This window comes from Ctenocephalides felis, unplaced genomic scaffold (genome assembly GCF_003426905.1).
Source record: "Ctenocephalides felis isolate EL2017-DRISC unplaced genomic scaffold, ASM342690v1 CF-g0.4_SCAFFOLD_01604, whole genome shotgun sequence".
Classification (NCBI taxonomy): domain Eukaryota; kingdom Metazoa; phylum Arthropoda; class Insecta; order Siphonaptera; family Pulicidae; genus Ctenocephalides; species Ctenocephalides felis.
Window position 1 is genome coordinate 6,448,554 of NW_020537758.1, and position 23,697 is coordinate 6,472,250.

A 23,697-nucleotide genomic window follows, 5' to 3' on the forward strand; every position below is an offset into this window, starting at 1 on the left:
TATAATCCTCCAACAACTCAGTATACTCCTACATTGCAAAATAAATTTTTCATTATCTAGATATACTTAAGATTTTACATAAGAAGTGTATACTTAGATTTAATTTGTGCATTGAGTTCACCTATCACCATCACCTATAACTTTCAAACCATTCGATTAATATGAATGATATGTATGACAGATTTATACACAAATGTACAGTCTACAATATTGTCTAACAGTATACAACCCTCCAACAACTCGGTATACACTTAAATTGCAAAATAAAATACCCATCATCTATTTGTGATCTATTTGGCTTTGTTAGGTGCATCATTTTTGTATATCACCTGTAACTCTTAAACTATTTGATTAATATGAATGATGTGTATGACAGATTTATACACAAGTGTACAGTCTACAATATTGTCTAACATTATATAACCCTACAACAACTCGGTATACTCCTAAGTTGCAAAAGAAAGTTCTTAACATCTATTTGTGATCTACTTGGCTCTGCTAGGTGCATCACTTTGTATATCCTCTATAACTCCTAAACCATTTGATTTATATAATGATGTGTATGACAAATTTATACACAATTATACAATCTTCAATATTGTCTAACATTATATTGCCCTACAACAACTCGGTATACTCTTAAAATGCAAAATAAAAACACTAATCATATATTTGTGATTTACTTGGCTGTGTTAGGTGCATTACTTTTGTATATCCTCTATAACTCTTAAACCATTTGTTTAATATCAATTATGTATTCAAAAATTGTTACAGAATTGAATCGTCTATAATATTGTCTAACGTCATATGGTCTTACAACAACTCGGTATACTCCTAAATTGCAAAATAAATTTTGCATCATCCAGATATACTTAAGATTTTACATAAGAAGAGTATACTTAGATTTAATTTGTGCATTGAGTTAGTTTATTACCTATAACTTTCAAACCATTCGATTAATATGAATGATGTGTATGACAGATTTATACACAAATGTACAGTCTATAATATTGTCTAACATCATACAACCCTCCAACAACTCGGTATACACTTAATTGCAAGATAAAATACCCATCATCTATTTGTGATCTATTTGGCTTTGTTAGGTGCATCATTTTTGTATATCACCTGTAACTTCTAAACCATTCTATTGATATAAATGATGTGTATGACAGATTTATAAACAAATGTACAATCAATAACATTGTCTAACATCATATTGCCCTACAACAACTCGGTATACTCCCAAATTGCAAAATAAATTTTTCATTATCTAGATATACTTAAGATTTTACATAAGAAGTGTATACTTAGATTTAATTTGTGCATTGAGTTCACCTATCACCATCACCTATAACTTTCAAACCATTCGATTAATATGAATGATATGTATGACAGATTTATACACAAATGTACAGTCTACAATATTGTCTAACAGTATACAACCCTCCAACAACTCGGTATACACTTAAATTGCAAAATAAAATACCCATCATCTATTTGTGATCTATTTGGCTTTGTTAGGTGCATCATTTTTGTATATCACCTGTAACTCTTAAACTATTTGATTAATATGAATGATGTGTATGACAGATTTATACACAAGTGTACAGTCTACAATATTGTCTAACATTATATAATCCTCCAACAACTCAGTATACTCCTACATTGCAAAATAAATTTTTCATTATCTAGATATACTTAAGATTTTACATAAGAAGTGTATACTTAGATTTAATTTGTGCATTGAGTTCACCTATCACCATCACCTATAACTTTCAAACCATTCGATTAATATGAATGATATGTATGACAGATTTATACACAAATGTACAGTCTACAATATTGTCTAACAGTATACAACCCTCCAACAACTCGGTATACACTTAAATTGCAAAATAAAATACCCATCATCTATTTGTGATCTATTTGGCTTTGTTAGGTGCATCATTTTTGTATATCACCTGTAACTCTTAAACTATTTGATTAATATGAATGATGTGTATGACAGATTTATACACAAGTGTACAGTCTACAATATTGTCTAACATTATATAACCCTACAACAACTCGGTATACTCCTAAGTTGCAAAAGAAAGTTCTTAACATCTATTTGTGATCTACTTGGCTCTGCTAGGTGCATCACTTTTGTATATCCTCTATAACTCCTAAACCATTTGATTTATATAATTGATGTGTATGACAAATTTATACACAATTATACAATCTTCAATATTGTCTAACATTATATTGCCCTACAACAACTCGGTATACTCTTAAAATGCAAAATAAAACACTAATCATATATTTGTGATTTACTTGGCTGTGTTAGGTGCATTACTTTTGTATATCCTCTATAACTCTTAAACCATTTGTTTAATATCAATTATGTATTCAAAAAATTGTTACAGAATTGAATCGTCTATAATATTGTCTAACGTCATATGGTCTTACAACAACTCGGTATACTCCTAAATTGCAAAATAAATTTTGCATCATCCAGATATACTTAAGATTTTACATAAGAAGAGTATACTTAGATTTAATTTGTGCATTGAGTTAGTGTATTACCTATAACTTTCAAACCATTCGATTAATATGAATGATGTGTATGACAGATTTATACACAAATGTACAGTCTATAATATTGTCTAACATCATACAACCCTCCAACAACTCGGTATACACTTAAATTGCAAGATAAAATACCCATCATCTATTTGTGATCTATTTGGCTTTGTTAGGTGCATCATTTTTGTATATCACCTGTAACTTCTAAACCATTCTATTGATATAAATGATGTGTATGACAGATTTATAAACAAATGTACAATCAATAACATTGTCTAACATCATATTGCCCTACAACAACTCGGTATACTCCCAAATTGCAAAATAAATTTTTCATTATCTAGATATACTTAAGTCTTAAGATTTTACATAAGAAGAGTATACTTAGATTTAATTTGTGCATTGAGTTAGTGTATTACCTATAACTTTCAAACCATTCGATTAATATGAATGATGTGTATGAGAGATTTATACACAAATGTACAGTCTAGAATATTGTCTAACATCATATTGACCTACCGCAACTCGGTGTACTCTAAAATAGCAAAATAAAAGATTTTTTTTTTTTTTTTTTTTACCCAGGTGTGTACTTCGGCAACGTCACTGAAAATGGTACAGCTGGTATGGTGGTGATGACAATGTCTGCAGTCGATTATGATGATCCATCAGAAGGCACAAATGCCAGATTGGTGTATTCTATCGAAAAAAATGTCATTGAGGAAGAAACTGGTTCACCGATCTTCGAAATTGAGTCCGATACTGGAGTTATCAAGACTGCGGTAAGTTGACCGATGTTGATCTCACCAACTTCGAAAAATCAGATCAGAATTGACCATAATTTGCTCTAATTTATCTATTATTCCAGGTGTGTTGTCTGGATAGAGAAAGAACTCCTGATTATTCCATACAAGTGGTTGCAATGGACGGTGGAGGGTTAAAAGGGACAGGGACGGCTTCTATAAGGGTCAAAGATATAAACGACATGCCTCCACAATTTACCAAAGATGAATGGTTTACAGAAGTCGACGAAACTGATGGCACAAATCTCCCTGAAATGCCTATTTTGACGGTGACTGTCCATGATGAGGATGAAACCAACAAGTTCCAGTACAAGGTAAAGGATTTAGGATTTTATTTGGGATATTTTTTTGGTTTTTGTCAAATTACTCACAAATATCAGGGTAAAGCATCTTTTTTCGGTTAGATAGGGAGAAACTAGATACAATTTACTATGATTTCATGCTAACAGTTATATACACCCCGATATAAAAGTTTGGAATAAAACAACTTTGAATTCGGTCTTTCATTTTCTTTAGGATTCAATAGAAATTTCTGGACATTTTTTGGGTTTTTTTCTCACAAATTTCTCACAAATATCAAGGTAAAGCACCCCTCTTTTAAATAACTATATGTACCATTTTGCCTCAAAGCATAAAAACTTATGGCTTATTCGTTATTTGCAGTTTTTTTACTAGATGTTTCAACCTTCAGTGCTTAAGTTTGATTTAAATTATATTGCAGGCACTATCCATTTGAAAAAGATAATCACTGGCTCTTATTACAAAAATAGGAAATTAACTGCTAGGAAAAATTGTCAGTAATGGCTCAGTCCCTTAGATACAGTATTTATTTTTAAGTACATTTTTTGAGCAAATAATATAGTAATAAAAATTTTATATATTAGGTTGTCAAATATCTCCCTTCCGCTTTTTTGCTCTTGGTTTATAATACAAAAAGGCGGAAGGGAGATATTTGACAACCTTATATAATTTCTGCAAAAATTATTGAAGTAATTTTTGAATTAAATTTGAGACGTTAGATAGTAAAAAACTAGATAAAATTTACCATGCCAACAGTTATACGAGGTCTGTTCAAAAAGTACCCGGAATTTTCGTTTTTTCAAAAAAATATTTATTTATTCGTCTACATTAATGTGGTCCCCTTCAAAGTAGTCCCCCCCAGATATAATACACTTATGCCAGCGTTTTTTCCAATTTTCGAAGCACCCTTGATATTCACTTTTTGATATGTCCTTGAGCACTCTCAGCGATTTTCTTCAATCGAGGAAAACCGCCGTCCTTTCATGGGTCTCTTCAACTTTGGGAATAGGAAAAAGTCACACGGAGCCATATCTGGTGAATTTTTGCACTTTGCAACACTTTATTTCATTTTTTACGCAAAATTTAATACAAATTCTTTGACTTTTCAATTCTTCCATTGTAAAAATCGCCGAGCTCAGAAAAACACGTCGAACCTTAGCGACTACCACAGACAAAGTAAACAGTGAATATAGCTGAAAATTTCATCATACTTTAGGGGCATGTATACCAACACAATAAAAAAAAAATTTTGACAATCAGACACTCCAGACCCGCGAAATTTAATTATTAGTAATTCCGGGTACTTTTTGAACACACCTCGTATACACCCTGATATAAAAGTTTGGAATAAAACGACTTTGAATTCGACCTTTCATATTCTTTAGCATTTAATAGAAAATTTGGAACGTTTTTTGGTTTTTTGAAACCCTTTGTCAAAATACTCACAAATATCAGGGAAAAGCACCTCTTTTCAGTTAGACAGAGAAAAACTAGATAAAATTTACTATTATTCCATGCCAACAGTTATATACACTCCAATATAAAAGTTTGTAATAAAACGACTTTAAATTCGATCCTTCATTATTCTTTAGCAATAAATAGAAAAGTCGGGAAATTTTTTTTGGTTTTTGTCAAATATCTCACAAATATCAGGATAAAGCATCTCTATTCAGTTAGATAGGAAAAAACTAGATAAAATTTACTACGATTTCATGCCAACAGTTATACACACTCCAATATAAAAATTTGGAAGAAAACGACTTTGAATTCGATCTTTCATATTCCTTAGCATTTAATAGAAATTTCGGGACATTTTTAGCTTTTGTCAAATAACTCACAAATATCATGTGAAACTTGGTCATATTTTTCTTGTGGTTTTTAGGTTATCGACAACTCTGGTTACGGTGCTGATAAATTTACAATGGTACGCAATAATGATGGTACAGGATCCTTAAAAATCGTGCAACCCTTAGACTACGAAGACCAACTCCAGAGCAACGGTTTTAGATTCAGAATTCAAGTAAACGACAAAGGCGAAGACAATGATAACGACAAATACCACGTTGCATACTCATGGGTAAGTTTACCATTTATATACACCACAATTTATCATGCTACATTATCAATTATTCTTAGGTTGTGGTGAAACTCCGAGACATCAACGACAATCGTCCACAATTCGAAAGACCAAATATAGAAGTATCAGTTTACGAAAACGCAGACGTCGGCAAGGCTTTGGAAACCTTTAAGGCTACTGATCCTGACCAAGGTGGAAAAAGTAGAGTATCTTATGCAATTGATAGATCCTCAGACAGACGACGACAGTTTAGTATCAGCTCTGAAGGCACTGTTAGTATCCAAAGATCTCTGGATCGTGAGGAAACTCCCAGACACCAGGTATAATAAACTTGATACTAGGGTTTGTCGGTTTTCAAAAACCGGAAAATTGTGGAATTCGAAAACCGGTTTTTTAGTGAAAAAAGTCGGTTTTCACTGTATAAATGGAAAATATAGCCAAATATAAAAGATATATGAAAGCGTTTTGATTCTTGAAATCATAACGGTTCAATAGCATTTGATATATTATCAGTCTGCAATGGTTCCCAAAAAAATTTGTATGTATTAATTCAGATTTTTATACCAGTGTATATATTAATTTTAATCAATGTGACTTCTTCTTAAGTAACTTCCTCTACTCAAACTTGAAAAAAAGAGTTTTAAACCCTAGAAGCCATAAATTGAAGAACAAAAAACTTAGAATTGTTATATCAGGCTTCAAAAACAATTAAGCATAATTTGGTCGCAAGTAGGAGAGTATTTTCTAATTCAGGAAATTTTTTGAGTAAACAAAGGACACGTCTAAGTACAATTCGATAGAGGTTCCCAGTTTTTGAAATCATATTTTATTAAACAAAACAACAATTAGAATGTTTAAAATTAATTAATTAAAATTGCTCGGAACAGACGATACTCGAGGTTAACTTAATTATTTTTAAAACTAAAATTGATATTAACAAGTATGTTAATAGCAATTTTAGTGTCAATTTTTTTTATTTTGATGCATTTTTTTATTTAAAAATGTATTATTTTTATTTATTCGAAAACTTTCCTTTCACTATCATAAAAATATTTTCATTCTTATATGTGCCCATAATTATGAAAGTGGTCTAAATCAAAATTTAAAAAAAAATTAGTTTATCAGTTATTTCATACCACATTAGTTTAAACTAAATTTATTCAACGTAATTTTACGAAATTGTCAAAAATGAACCATTAGATAGTGGTTGTAATTTCAACATTATATAGAATTCATTTAGTGTTAATTATGAAAGTGGTCTAAGTCAAAAATTTAAAGAAATTATATAAACATCTTGAAAATTTTTGGTATCAGGTCATTCCTTTCTACCGAATGATCGTGATTTTGAGTTGATGGAAATAAAAATAAAAAAAAAAGAATTACTTATTAATAATTACTTAGAAAAACATAAAGATATTATGAGTTTACTATCGTACATCCCTCTAGTTTTTCAGGAACATTTTAAGAATCTTAAATACTCGAAATAATCATAAAAATGGATTGAAAAATAATTAATAAATGCTCACGAATTATTTCAATAAAATTATTGTTTCAAATGAAACTCAAAGTCCTTTATTGCTTTAAGTCATTTATAGGACATTCAGTTAATTTTGCAAATGGTCTAAGTCAATTCAAACTTTAAAAACAATATTATCGTATGAAATTCACACAAAATTTCATATTCATAATAAATTTCCATTAATTAAGACTAATAAAATTAAAAATTAAAATGTCGCATAATGTAAAAATATTTTTTAATTTATTCAAATGCAATTCATTAAATATCTTGAAACAAGAAATATATGACTTAATTTAATTAACTTAACCACTTTTATAATTATGGGCACTTATGTGAAAATGATGCATGAATAACGAATAATTATTTTCAAAGTTATTTAATCAAGATAAACTATTATTTTTTAGTTCTACTAATTAAAATTAAAATAGTTTTGTTTACTATCAATAAAATTGAACAATGAATAAATTCAGTCAAATTCTGCTCTAAATTACACCAAATTTGCGGATAAATTACAGAATATTCGAGCAAAAATTTATTTTCTATATAAAATTCAAAAACTGGTTAAAACCGGTTTTTTAGTAAAATTAAAATTCAAAAACCGGTTTTCTGAAATGTCGGTTTTTGTATAAACCCTACTTTAGAGACATAATTGTGTTTCCAGGACTTATGTTTGGAATGTGTTTTAGGTTAAAATCCTTGCAATTGATGATGGTGTTCCACCAAAAACGGCGACAGCAACTTTAACAGTAATTGTACAAGATATAAATGATAATGCACCGACGTTCTTGAAGGCATACCGTCCAGTTTTACCAGAACATGTGCCACCAAGAAAAGTTATCGAAATTTTAGCAACTGATGATGATGATAGATCCAAGAGTAATGGCCCACCGTTCCAATTTAGACTTGATCCTGGTGCAGATGATGTTATCAGGGCTTCCTTCAAAGTTGAACAAGATCAGAGTAAGTAGTAACTAGTGGTGTGTGGCATCGTGCCTTAAGGCAAATCTCCGGAACTTTCCGTACCGTAATGAAATATTCGAGAAATTTTAAACGCTTTCAATTATATTATTACTTTCATTATTTTTGCTATCTTGTTATATCCGAGCAAATCAAATGTAAATCATAAATCAATTATTACATTAACAATAGTCATTTCATTTCGAATTCAATTTAAAAAAAATAGTTGCCTAATTTGCACAAAATTGAAAAAGTGCTCCCATATAGTCACAGTCTAAACGCATTTGCAAATAATTCTGTGCGATATTTTCACTTATACTGCGCTTAGCTTGACGGCATTTTCACGTTTTTCAACAGTTTTTAGAAAATTCTAATTCTAAATCAGACAGTCTAAACGCACTTGGGTAAACATTTGTACCAGAGTGGCGCTTAGACTGTTCTTAGCCTGGGTAATTTTAAACTTTCCACAAATCGAAACTGAAAATGTTTACACTTTTTCACGTTTTGAAGGTTTCTGAACATTTTGGCATACCTCAGAAAAAATTGATGTGTGTGTGTATGTATGGATACAATTTTTCGGTCACCCGAATCAACCGATTGAAATGGTTCAAAAAACATTCGATTTCTATTGATAGGGAGATGTGCTGATTAGTTTTTGGCAAAGGCAGGTCTAGCAGTTATGGAGATATAGAGCAAAGAGTGCAGAAAATAGAAATCGAGTTTTTGAGAGAACGGAATATCGGATTTGAATGATCTAAAAAACATTCAATTAATAATGATTGGGAGAAGTGGTTATTAGTTTTTGGCAAAGGCAGGTCCAGCCATTTTGAAAATACGGAGCTAAATGTCCAAAAAATGCAGTTTTTGAGAGAACTAAGCGTCCGATTTGAATGTTTCAAAGAACTTTCTGTTCGTATTGACAAAACAATTGCTTTAGGATAAAAAATTATTACTTCTTTTTTTATTTTCCATACAATATTTTTGTAATTTTAGATTAAGAATTCAAAAAATTACCCCAGGATAAGCACAGTCTAAGCGCCATGAAAATACTAAATTCCGCATTTCAACTACGAATTATTCAAAATTTTAATATGCAAGTGTATATAACAGTTTCTACAAAATTTTAGTAAATTTTTATTTAGTTTTGTGTAGAGTGAACAAATTATAAAGTCTGAAATAAAATTTAACAGTTATTTATAGAAAACTAAGAAAATATCCTAAATCCATACATTGCAAAGTATGAAAATACTCCACGAATTAACTACGATTTGCTCAAAATTTCAATATAAAAGTGTATATAAATATTTTAACTAGATTTTAGTAAATTTTATCTGGTTTTCAAAAATCTAAACAAATTATAATGTCCGATAAGAAAATTAAAAGTTATTTAAAAAAAACGTAAAAAAATGTCCTAAATCAACAGGCAAACTGTTTATGTACTGGACCACTTTTCCAATTTTGTGAAGAAAACTATTGAAAAATGTGAAAATGCCGCCAAGCTAAGCACAGTACAAGTGAAAATGTCGCACAGAATTATTTGCAAATGCGTTTAGACTGTGACTATATAGGAGCACTTTTTCAATTTTGTGTAAATTGGGCAACTATTTTTTTTGAATGAAATTGAATTCGAAATGAAATGACTATTTTTAATGTAATAATTGATTTATGATTTACATTTGATTTGCTCGGATATAACAAGATAGCAAAAAAAATGAAAGTTACAGTATTTGTAATAATATATATGAAAATGTTTATAATGTCTCGAATATTTTATTGCGATACGGGAAGTTTAAGCAATTTGCCTTAAGGCACGATGCCATACAAAACCAGTTTATTATTATATTGTATGTATAATGTATTTATTTATTTACTTATTTTTTATTAATTTTACAAGCCGTCGGTATAATAATATTATAATAAGGCTTAAGTCAATATTTTGTAGGTTTAATATAATTTGATAAATTATTAGCTATTTTATTACTTATTTAATTATTATTTAATTTATTTCCTACGAACTTATTTATATTTAGTTAATTTTAATTATTTTTAAATATAACTAGTTTGTTTGTTGCAAGTATTTTTTTTTAAATTTAATAAGTACTTCAATAAGCTTTACAATACTTTTATAATATAATTATTTTATTTAACAAATTTTAGGTTATTTTATGATATTTTAACAAATTTAAGTGTCTTATATTATTGTTATTATTATTATTATTATTAATAATAATAATAATATTATCATTATTATTTTTACTATTATTAAGTATTTTTACAATATGTTTTTTTCTTTCACAAATTTTTAGGTATTTTGATGAAGGAAATATTTTGTTTCACAATTTTTTAAGTGTTTTTAAAATATAAGTTTTTGGTTAACTAATTATTAAGTATATTAACAATAACAGTCATATGAAAATAATAATCAGAGAAAAAAAAAATCAATATTTTGTTTCTCATTTTTTTTAAATTACAAGTTTTTGGTTAACTAATTATTAAGTATTTTAACAATAACAGTCATATGAAAATAATAATCAGAGAAAAAAAAATCAATATTTTTTTTCTCATTTTTTTAGTGTTTTTTAAATTACAAGTTTTTGGTTAACTAATTATTAAGTATTTTAACAATAACAGTCATATGAAAATAATAATCAGAGAAAAAAAAATCAATATTTTTTTTCTCATTTTTTTAGTGTTTTTAAATTACAAGTTTTTGGTTAACTAATTATTAAGTATTTTAACAATAACAGTCATATGAAAATAATAATCAGAGAAAAAAAAAATCAATATTTTGTTTCTCATTTTTTAGTGTTTTTTAAATTACAAGTTTTTGGTTAACTAATTATTAAGTATTTTAACAATAACAGTCATATGAAAATAATAATCAGAGAAAAAAAAATCAATATTTTGTTTCTCATTTTTTTAGTGTTTTTTAAATTACAAGTTTTTGGTTAACTAATTATTAAGTATTTTAACAATACCAGTCATATGAAAATAATAATCAGAGAAAAAAAAAATCAATATTTTGTTTCTCATTTTTTAGTGTTTTTTAAATTACAAGTTTTTGGTTAACTAATTATTAAGTATTTTAACAATAACAGTCATATGAAAATAATAATCAGAGAAAAAAAATCAATATTTTGTTTCTCATTTTTTTAGTGTTTTTTAAATTATAAATTTTTGGTTAACTAATTATTAAGTATTTTAACAATAACAGTCATAAAAAAAAACTAAAAACTAAGAAATAATAATAATAATAATAGTAATTTAGAAGTATTTTTACAACAGAAGTATTCAGTTTAACGAACAAATTATCTATTTTTTCCCCAGAGGGTGCCAACGGTGACGGTATGGCAATTGTGTCATCCCTAAGATCCTTCGACAGAGAACAACAAAAAGAATACTTAATTCCAATAGTGATCAAAGATCATGGTAACCCAGCAATGACTGGTACAAGCACTTGACAGTCGTCATTGGTGATGTAAATGACAACAAAATGCAACCTGGTTCCAAGGAAATCTTCGTCTACAACTACCAAGGACAGGCTCCTGAGACTGAAATTGGACGTGTATACGTTTACGATTTGGACGACTGGGATTTACCAGACAAAAAATTCTATTGGGAAGCTGTTGAGCACCCCAGATTCAAATTGAACGATGATACAGGGATGATTTACATGAAACCTGGTACCAAAGATGGACGTTACCAGCTAAGGTTTAGGGTTTATGATAGGAAACACACGCAAACGGATGTTCCAGCAAATGTTACAGTAGTTGTAAGGGAGTTACCGAGAAGGGCTGTGCTGAATTCGGGATCTGTGCGTTTTGAGGATTGACTGATGAAGATTTTATCAGGGTTTGGGATTATAGGACCCAAAGTCCACACCGAAGCAAAGCTGAAAGGTAACATATTCATTCCTCATTTATACCCTAGTCAAAATTAAGATTTCACCTTGAGGCAAATTGCTGGAACTTCCCGTACCGTAAATAAATATTCGAGATTTTAAAACGTTTTCAAATATATTATTACCTACAAATACTGTAACGTTCATTATTTTTCTATCTTTATATTTTACAAAAATGTACTTGATTTTTTTCTCATTATTTGGTATTTGATTTGAAGTATGCTAATTTTTGTAAGGTTTTATAATGCTAAAATTATTTTATTTCATGTGCATTTTTGCTTAATATTGTATTTAAATTAAATAAAACGTTAAAAAGTTCTACGATATAAATGAATACACATTGTGTAAACACTCTATGAAGTTTTCTGCAAATATCTCAAAATTTGTTTGAATATATATTAAGAATTATATATTTTTGAAAAGTAGATAAATTCTCTACAAATTTCACTATATAATTAACACAGTGTTAAAGTAAAATTTTGCGTAAAACTTGAGAGGGTAACAAGGCATGATAATTGTGTGCGCACTTTTATGGTTTTGTGTAAATATATCAAAATTTGGTTCGAACACATATTTAAATTATACATTTCCGAAAACCACATAAAATTCTCTACAAATTTTATAAGTTACACAATGTTGAAGTAAAATTTTGCATAAAATTACAACTAATTTATAATTTATAACTTTACAGTGAAACCTGACTTAATAGACATGATAATGGTGAACACTTATAAAGTTTATTGCAAATATATCAAAAATTTGTTCAAAAACATATTGAACAGTATACATTTCTAAAAACTACATAAATTTTCTACAAACATATTCATTCCTCATTTATACCTCAGTCAAATAAAAATTTCAGTTAGGAACTAGTGGTGTATAGCATCGTGCCTAAAGGAAAATTGCTGGAACTTACCGTACCGTAATGAAATATTTGAGACATTTTAAACGTTTTCAAATATATTATTACCTACAAATACTGTAACTTTCATTTTTTGCTATCTTTTTATATCTGAACAAATCAAATGTAAATTATAAATAAATCAATTTATCTCCAGAACATTAACAATGGTAATTTCTTTTCGAATTCAATTTTTAACAAAATAGTTGCCTAAAATGTACACAAAATATTATTGTTGAGTTATAAAGACGTCATCCTTTGAAAGGCCATAGATCAGGAATTTCGACTTTCCATCCAAATTGGATCAAAAAATGCAGAATTATGTCGTGCAGATTTTGATTAATTTTCGATAATTAAACTACAATCCGTAAAACTCTATTTTTTCAAAATTACTTGTAGAAGTCTACAAGTAATTTTGTAATAACCACAAAATGAATCTAGAATTTTTATAAATTAATAAACAAAATTAAGGGTTTTTATTTAAAGTTGACCATATAGAGCCACGTTATACTAGCAAATTATTGGTTAGTAAATTTTGAATAATTTTTATAATAAACTACTTCTCTTAGGCCTATAATTTTTTACCCAATAATTTACAAATGTCCAATTCACGCCTACACAAATTTTCATTAACAACTGTTAAAAAATAAACCAGAAAATTTGAACTAAAAGTTTCTAAACGTTAATGAAAATGTTTTAACTAGGCTTCTAATATTTTACACAAATTTACTACAATGCTTATTAAAAGTCTTCTGAAAGTTTCTTAAAAATAACTTAGTAAATAAACTAAAATATAAGGAATGTATCAAAAATTGACTAAAGGGACTTGTAATATCAACAAAGCAAAGCGTTATTATATTATTATAAATTAGTCCTTTTTCACAAGCCTCTAATATTTTACAGGATCACTCCTGAATATCCAATGTATAAATATACAAAATTTAAAAAAAATTACTTTATAAATAAACTAAAAAATTGACATTTATCTAAAAGTTTCCACAACTGATTACTAGGACCAATTCGCCCTATGCTATTTTATATAAATATTTTTTTATAACTAACTCATTTTTCATAGGCCTCTAATATTTTACAGAATCACTCTTAGATATTATTTTAAAAAATTTCAGAAGAAAAAAAATTTCAGTATTTTATTTACAAAATCTGTTCGCAAACTTTAACTAATATGCATTATGTTAATTCATGTTAATATTTTTTTCTAATTTTTTTTTCAAAAAATATTTTTGTAATTTTGGATTAAAAATTCAAAAAAATACTTAGTCTAAGCACAGTCTAAGCGCCACTCTGGTACAAATGTTTACCCGAGTGCGTTTAGACTGTTTAAGTACTGGAACACTTTTACAATTTTGTGAAAACTATTGAAAAATGAGAAAATGCCGCCAAACTAAGCACAGTACAAGTGAAAATGTCGCACAGAATTATGTGCAAATGCGTTTAGAATGTGATTATGCGGGAGCACTTTTTCAATTTTGTGTAAATTAGGCAATTATTTTTTTTTTATTTGAATTAGAAATGTAATGACTATTGTTAATGTAATAATTGATTTAGTGTAATTTAGAGCAGTATTTGACTGAATTTATTTATTGTTTGATTTTATGGATAGTAAACAAATTTATTTTAATTTTAATTAGTAGAACTAAAAAAATAATAGTTTATCTTGATTAAATAACTTTGAAAATAATTATTCGTTATTCATGCATCGTTTTCACATATAAGAATAAAAGTATTTTTATGATAGTGAAAGGAAAGTTCTCGAATAAATGAAAATAATATATTTTTAAACAAAAAATGCATTAAATTGAAAAAAATTAGATACATATTGATGTCAAACACACTTTAGTGCATTTTAAAAAAAAATCCTTATAAAAGAATAAAAACCTAAAGAAGTTTAATTCGTTTCTTGGGCTTCGCCTTTGAACTTTTTTAAGTATTTATTTTTTTACTCGAATTTTTTATTATAAAACTATCAAGTGTGTTACCATTTTACAACCCTGATTAGTTTCTCAAACTTTTTCAATTTTGTGTAAATTAGGCAACTATTTTTTTTTTAAATTGAATTCGAAATGAAATGACTATTGTTAATGTAATAATTGATTTATGATTTACATTTGATTTGCTCAGATATAACAAACAAGATAGCAAACAAAATAATGAAAGTTACAGTATTTGTAATAATATATTTGAAAACGTTTGAGATTTCTCGAATATTTCATTACGGTACGGGAAGTTTCAGCAATTTGCCCTAAGGCACGATGCCATACACCACTAGTTTAGCTTTAATTTGTCTGGGGTATTACCTCTGAACCTTTTTCATGTATCTAAAAAAAAATCTCGTTAAACTAGATAATATTGTCTGTAAAATGAACTACGATAAAGAAAAAAATCTAAAATTACAAAATGACAGCGTTTTTTAAAATAAAGTCGAATTTTACCCAAAATTTTGTTCGTTTTTGGACTGCCAAAATTCGATTTTTGATCCGATCAAAAAATCGATAGTACATTTTACGGAGAACTAGCTGTAAGTGGAATTCTGTCTTGAGGCAATTATGGCATCGTGCCTTAAGGCAAATTGCTGGAACTTCCCGTACCGTAACGAAATGTTCGAGAAATACTGAATGTTTTCAAATAGATTATTATAAATATTGTAACATTATCTAATATTTATAAGAATTATATAAACTGAATTGCAGAGTTGAAATTATTTGTAAAGTATATTAGAACTATAGTCAGAATTAAAAATAAAATCTGAAATATTTCCGATATACACAAAACTAAAAAACTAAAAAAAAAAATAAAATAAAAAAAAAAAATAAAAAAATTGAACGAAATTTTTTTCCAAAATCAATTGTTTTGTTAAGACAAGCAGAAGTTCTTTGAATCATTTAAATCGGACGCTTAGTTCTCTCAAAAACTGCCATTTTTTACATATTTAGCTCCGTATCTTCAAAATGGCTGGGCCTGCCTTTGCCAAAAACTAATAAACACTTCTCCCAATCATTACTAATTGAATGTTTTTTAGTTCATTCAAATCGGATACTCCGTTCTCTCAAAAATTCGATTTCTATTTTCTGCACTCTTTGCTCCGTATCTCCGAAACGGCTGGATCTGCCTTTGCTAAAAACTAATCAGCTCTTTTCTCTATCAATAGGAATCGAATGTTTTTTGAACCATTCAAATCGGTTGATCCGTGCGCCCGAAAACGTGGGCGAAAATTTGTATCCATACATACATACACACACACACACACACACACACACATCCATTTTTTCTGAAGTATGCCAAAACGTTCAGAAACCTTCAAAACGTCGAGAAATGTAAAAAATTTCAATTCCGATTTTCGGCCCATTACAATAACTTACCCTACGGGAAGTTAATATATATAAAACATGTAAAAAAATTCGATAGTGATCGGATCTTTTGTTTTTCATGTATTTTTTTCCCCTAGGTTCCGTGACAAAATAGCAGATCTTTTGAGCATCGATCGCAATAATGTTGATGTCTTCAGTGTCCAAACCAGAAGACACCATCCTGCAATTACTGATATCAGGTTTGCAGCTCGTGCAGAAACCTATTACAAACCTGTCAGGCTAAATGGTATAGTTTTGATGCACCGGGAAGAGATCGAAAGAGATGTCGGTATAAACATCACCATGGTAGGAATTGACGAGTGTTTGTATGAGAACAAAATGTGTGAAGGTTCTTGCACTAATAATTTGGACATCAGCAACTTGCCTTATATGGTAAATGCTAATAAGACTGCTCTGGTTGGTGTTAGGGTTGATGTTTTGGCAGAGTGCACGTGTGGTGCTAGGAACTTTAGTAAACCTGAAAGCTGCAGGTAAGTAATTGACTAGATAACCCTCCTTGTTCAATGGATTTTTTTATTTCAATAATGTTTTTTTAGGACGTCACCTTGTCACAATGGTGGACGTTGCACAGAATCTCGTAGAGGAGCTCATGGGCCAACTTGTTCATGTCCTGCAGGATATACTGGTCCTAGATGTCAACAAACTGCAAGGAGTTTCCGAGGTGGACAAGGATGGGCTTGGTATCCAGCCTTGGAAATGTGTTCAGATTCACATCTTTCTATAGAATTTATTACCAGGTAAACTAGTAGTCAATATAGTTAGATAGAATTAAGGTTAACTAGGTGTAAGTAGCATTTTTCCTTCAGGCAAGTTGTATAAACTTTCTAATACGTGTACATAATCTACTTAAGGGGCACAACTAGTGTGAAATTTTCAAAAAATCGAATTTTCAATTTTTCCATATTACGATAAGTTATACCTTTAATAATAACATACCAAAATTTCAAATCGATATCTTAAATAGTTTTTGAGTTACAGCCAATTAAAGAGTGTATATATAGTATATAGTATAAGGATCATTTAATCTTTAAACGCGTTTTTCTAGAAACAGCATTTTCCGAATTTGCTGTAGCGATTACTCAAAAACAAATGATCTGATCACTATCAATTTTTTTTACATGTTCTATATATAGTTCTCCGTAAAATGAACTATCGATTTTTGATCGGATCAAAAATCGAATTTTGGCAGTCCAAAAACGACCAAAATTTTGGGTACAATTCGAGATGTTTAGTATAATCCAAAAAAACCTGTTCAAAATACATTTATTTAACTGTCCATCCTTTTTTTACATTTTACGAATTTTTCTGATCTGTTAGTTTTTATAAAAACTCAAAAAACATACGATGGAAAAGTGTTAAGTTTTATGTATATATATGTATATATACATATATATATATATATATATATATATATATATATATACGGAACCTGTCCTGGGGTCCTTAGCATGCAACTTTTTTTCTAGCGCCTCTACCTCTATTAATTTCAACTGTTTTAACAGTTTATCATTAAAATTATATAAATATTCACATATTTTTTGAAAATTAATTTTTAATTATTCTGAATTTAGTACGCAAAAAATTAGATATAATCTAAAAGCGTATGAAATACATTAATTTTAAATTTATTTAAAAAATCGAGGCAATACGCGGGTTGATTATAATCAAATATTTTTAAATTTGCAAATATTTTTAATATATGTGCAATATTAATATTTGGGTTTTGAAACATTCTACTTATTTATTATGCGGTTTATTTTATTGAGCAAATCATGCCAAGACAGCTAAAAAACTAGCTTTTCATTTTCAATCATAGCATCCGTATTTTTTAAATTTTAATTTAATTTAATAATAATATTTTCACATAATATTTATTTTCATTTATCTGATTTGTATGTATTGAAATATTCTACATTGTTATTTTGCAAAAATTTTGAACAAACTTTTTTTTATAGTTTTCCCTAAAATTACGCGCAACCTGAAACGACGCTTTGTTTTAGGTTAACGCGCAAGCGCGCGCAAAATCTTGGGAAAATATTATGACAAGATATTTTTGAATCAAACAGTTAAAATTTTGGGAATGCAACTTATTCCAAAACGAAAGAAGATCATTAATAAAAAATTACTTAAAGAAAATGTTATTTTCCCTATCAATGTACAATCATTAGTAGCTAGTAATAATTTAAAAGTTTATAAATATATATTTAATTTTATTAAAAATACAAAAATTAATTTATAAGTTAATGATTCAATAGGAATTTGTAGTAAACAATTGTAAGGATGGCAACTGGCCAATAAATAAATAAAAAAAAAACAGTTAAAATTTAACTAGTGGTATTTGAAGGATCATTATAAATACTGAAACTTTCTTTATTCTTGGTATCTTGTTATATCCATATTAACATTGTGAGCAAATCAAATGTAAATCATAAATCAATTCACCTCTTATTGACCGTCATTACAAAATTGAAAAAGTGCTCCTGAATACTCACAGTCTAAACGCACTTGGGTAAACATTTGTACCAGAGTGGCGCTTAGACTGTGCTTAGTCTGGGTCATTTTTTGAATTTTTATCCAAAATTACAAAAATATTTTATGGAAAATAAAAAAAGATATAATGATTTGTTATTCTCAAAAGCAATTGTTTTGTCAATACAAGCAGAAAGTTTTTTAGATCATTCAAGTCGAACGTTTAGTTCACTCAAAAACTGCCATTTTTTGCACATTTAGCTCTGTATCTTCGAAATGGCGGGACCTGTCTTTGCTAAAAACTAATCACCTCTTCTCCCAATCATTACAAATTGAATGTTTTTTAGATCTCGATTTGTATTTTCTGCACTCTTTGCTCCGTGTCTCCGTAACGGCTAGACTTGCCTTTGCCAAAAACTAATCAACACATCTTTCTATCAATGGGAATCGAATCTTTTTTAAACCATTCAAGAAGTTAATAATTGTAATTTACCCCAGGAAACCCGATGGTGTCCTCCTCTACAACGGCCCTATAGTCCCACCAGAGCCAGAAGAAATCATGGTATCCGATTTCATATCCCTGGAACTGGAACGTGGTTATCCCAGACTTCTGATAGATTTTGGATCAGGAACCCTAGAACTTCGTGTAAAAACCAGGAAAAGTCTGGACGACGGCGAATGGCACAGGATTGACATATTTTGGGACACGGAAAACGTTCGAATGGTCGTCGATCATTGTCGATCTGCTGAGGTTTCGGAGTTGGAGGACGGATCTGCTCCTGAATTTGATGGTGAAACCTGTCAAGCAAGGGGTACTGTCCCTCCGTTTAATGAGTATTTGAATGTTAATGCTCCTTTACAAATCGGTAAGTAGAATTGATACATAAAAGTGACCAAGGCACATGCTAACACTTTTTGTTCCTCAGGTGGTTTGTACATGGAGCAATTCGATCCTACCCATTACAGATGGCAATACATGCCTTCTGGTAAAGGTTTTGATGGTTGTGTACGCAATTTAGTACACAACAGTGTCCTTTACGATTTGGCTCATCCTGGTTTGTCAAGGAATAGTGCTGCAGGTTGTCCTCAAACTGAAGAAGTTTGTGCACAATCTGAAACCACAGCAAGGTTTGTGAAATGATTTATTGATTTGCTGGTGAATTTGTATGCAATGTCTATTATTTTCTTAGATGTTGGGAACATGGTTCCTGTGCTGGTTCCTTCACCGAAGCAAGATGTGTCTGCAGACCTGGCTGGACAGGACCAGCTTGCTCAGTTCCAACCATTCCTACACAATTCAAACAACAAAGTTACGTCAAATACGCCTTAAGTTTTGAACCAGACAGGTCAGTATCAAATTTCTTCCTACCACCATCAAGATTTGGAGTTCAACTTTATTTTTTCTCCAGATTCAGCACAAGAATCCAGCTAAGGTTCCGTACTAGAGAAGAACATGGTGAGTTGTTCAGGGTCAGCGATCAACACAACAGGGAATACGGAATTCTGGAAATCAAGGAATCTCGTCTCCACTTCCGATACAATTTGAATTCTCTGAGAACTGAAGAAAGGGACATCAGGTTGAGCCATGTTGCTGTTGATGATGGCCAATGGCACGTGGTTAGAGTTGCGAGACATGGATCTACTGCTTCTTTGGCTTTGGATGGTGGTGAAGGCAGGAGATATAATGAGACATACAACTTTGAAGGTGACATAATGATGACACTAGCGAATGCAATACCGGTATACCGGTATACCGAATTACCGGTAAACCGTCCGATTTTTCGGCGGTATTTTTACCGGTATTTACCCCAAAAATACCGATATTTTCGGTAATTTTACATAAGCGCTATTTGATACATAATACCCTAAAGTTTAAATTTCTCGGAACAAATTTATCGTTAAATTCCGTAATCGCATAAACAGCTATATCTTCAAGTGATTCTATAGGATAAACAAATGTCAAATATTATCTCAACTCGTCATTAAACTGAATATTTATTGCTTTCCAAAGGGCTTCATATCGTGTTACAATAAATAGAATTGAACTGATAGATAATGATGTTTGTTTTATCTTATGTAAAAATGTAACGGATTTTTAAGTGATATTTGCGCCAAAATATTTTATATCATACAGATTACCTTACGTAATCTTTATTTTTTTCTAACTTTATACCTAATAATTATGATAATTACTAAATATTTTTGCTTCTTATTAAAATTATAAAATACTATTTTTTAAAAAACGTTTCGAAGTTTGAAAATACTATAGAAGCATCACATTGTTTTAAATAACAATACTCAACAAATACAGTAACATATTATTTATCTCGACAAAGTATCCGATCTTAAATTAGTGTAGAAAATTTATTTTTCAAAAATATCGGAGATTATGCTAATTTAACACATCGGATACAGACAATATAGTTTATTATAATAATGTAATATGATCTTTTATGAGTTTTTGGTCTTTCTTACTCATAAGTTTGTTTTTGGTGAAAAGTACTTAATATACTCGATAGTGATAATGAATTAATTAAATTGGATATATTTTTGTTAAATTATTATTTAAAAAAATAAACTTATTATTTTATTTTATTGTTTAGTTGAATATAGTTATAGTTGTATATACATTTTTTTATATTTGTACTAGTAACTTTCAATTTTGTTTACGTTTGTTTAAGATAATAAAAATACCGGTAATTTACCGGTATTCCGGTTTTAAAATAAAAAATTACCGAAATACCGGTATTGAAATTTTCCATCGGTATTGCATTCCGTAGATGAAAATAAATTGATGTGGACTTATTTTGACAAATTTTGGTGTTTTTAGGTCACCAATGGTTGTTGGTCGATAAGCAAGAAGGTGTTTATGCTGGTGGAAAAGCTGAATATACAGGAGTGAGGACTTTTGAAGTTTATGCTGATTATCAAAAAGGTAACAAAGAATGTACTTGTTGTACACCTCTTTAAATATCTCGCTAAACAACAATTTTATCAAAAAATCATTAATAACCTTTGTGTAGCTTTTAAAATTTCTATTCTATTCTATTTCTATTTACTTCCAAGGAATAATGAAAGATCGAATTCAAGGTCGTTTTATTCCAAACTTTTATATCGGGGTGTATATAACTGTTGGCATGGAATCGTAGTAAATTTTATCTAGTTTCTCCCTATCTAACTGAAAGGGGGTGCTTTTCCCTGATATTTGTGAGTTTTTTGACAAAAACCAAAAAAATGTCCCTAAATTTCTATGAATCCTAAAGAATATGAAAGATCGATTTCAAAGTCGTTTTATTCCAAACTTTTATATCGGGGTGTATATAACTGTTGGCATGGAATCGTAGTAAATTGTATCTAGTTTCTCCTCATCTAACTGAAAAGGGGTGCTTTCCCCTGATATTTGTGAGTTTTTTGACAAAAACCAAAAAAATGTTCCTAAATTTCTATTGAATCCTAAAGAATATGAAAGATCGAATTCAAGGTCGTTTTATTCCAAACTTTTATATCGGGGTGTATATAACTGTTGGCATGGAATCGTAGTAAATTGTATCTAGTTTCTCCCTATCTAACTGAAAAGGGGTGCTTTCCCCTGATATTTGTGAGTTTTTTGACAAAAATCCCAAAAAAATGTCCCGAAATTCCTATTAATAAATCTTAAAGAATATGAAAGATCGTTTTCAAAGTCGTTTTTCTCCAAATTTTTATATCGGGGTGTATATAACTGTTGGCATGGAATCGTAGTAAATTGTATCTAGTTTCTCCTTATCTAACTAAAAAGGGGTGCTTTCATATAACATTTGTTTTTTTTTTCAGGTTGTTTAGATGATATCCGTCTAGAAGGCAAACATCTTCCACTTCCTCCGGCCATGAATGGAACCCAATGGGGCCAGGCAACTATGGCCAGAAATTTAGAAAGACAATGTTTGTCTAATAGGCCTTGTCAAAATGTAATTTGTCCTGATCCTTTCGAATGTGTAGATTTGTGGAACGAGTATGAGTGCACGTAAGTAGAAAAATTTTCAAAAAAAATTATATACTTAAATTAAATTCAGTTAAAAATATTAAGTACTAAATTTTAAAAAGATAATGCTTAAAATATGGGTCAAATATTTTAATATATATTTATATATTATTTTAAATATTAAATATTAATTTTATGCACAAATTTTCAATATAATTTACATTTTTTTCTATTAAATTTAATATTTAATTTACCCCAGACCGAGGCACTGTTTTTGTTTGTCTTCCAGAATTTTCGTATTATTTATATATTGTTGTGGTATTTGTATTATTTTATAATTACTATTATATTATAAAAGTATTATTTAATATTATTGTATGAGTATTTAGTATCTTTTGCTTTCTGTTCTGTCTTTTGCTAACAATTTTCTTTTAACAGTATTTTTTGGTATGACTATTATTGTATTATTTTATTCTGTTGTGTATTAGTTATTTAACAATTAATATATTCATACTATATATTTATATGTAAAACTTTATAGGCTATACATCTGTCTTTTGCCGTTTTTAACGAAAATTATTAGTTTTTGAGATATTGATGAAAATATAAGTAAATTTCTTGGGGGTACCTCTTAACGTAAATAGAAGTTACGTTAAAAAGCTAGATATTTAATTAATGATTAAAATAACATGAGGTCGTTAATGTCATATTAAAGAAAATTTTATGGGCAATAATTTAGTGTTACACTGTTTTTCCCAGAAATTATTAGCTTATGAGATATTGATCAAAATGTAAAAAATGTCCTGAGGGTACCTCTTAACGTAAATAGAAGTTACCTAACAGAACTTAATATAT

The 23,697-nt window shown here is 29.1% G+C and overlaps 1 protein-coding gene across 1 annotated transcript in view; it reads left to right on the forward strand.

Moving 5' to 3' along the window:
- The window catches only part of LOC113374006 (neural-cadherin-like), a 454,794-nt gene that overhangs the window by 389,360 nt on the left and 41,737 nt on the right, over positions 1-23,697 (forward strand). Inside the window, 16 exon segments of the mRNA XM_026614261.1 lie at positions 3,154-3,350; positions 3,437-3,685; positions 5,554-5,748; positions 5,808-6,068; positions 7,954-8,227; positions 11,552-11,680; positions 11,683-12,045; positions 12,048-12,123; positions 16,490-16,882; positions 16,949-17,149; positions 19,380-19,747; positions 19,808-20,009; positions 20,072-20,227; positions 20,291-20,586; positions 21,712-21,816; positions 22,695-22,884. Of these exon segments, the coding sequence (XP_026470046.1) occupies positions 3,154-3,350; positions 3,437-3,685; positions 5,554-5,748; positions 5,808-6,068; positions 7,954-8,227; positions 11,552-11,680; positions 11,683-12,045; positions 12,048-12,123; positions 16,490-16,882; positions 16,949-17,149; positions 19,380-19,747; positions 19,808-20,009; positions 20,072-20,227; positions 20,291-20,586; positions 21,712-21,816; positions 22,695-22,884 (3,655 nt within the window).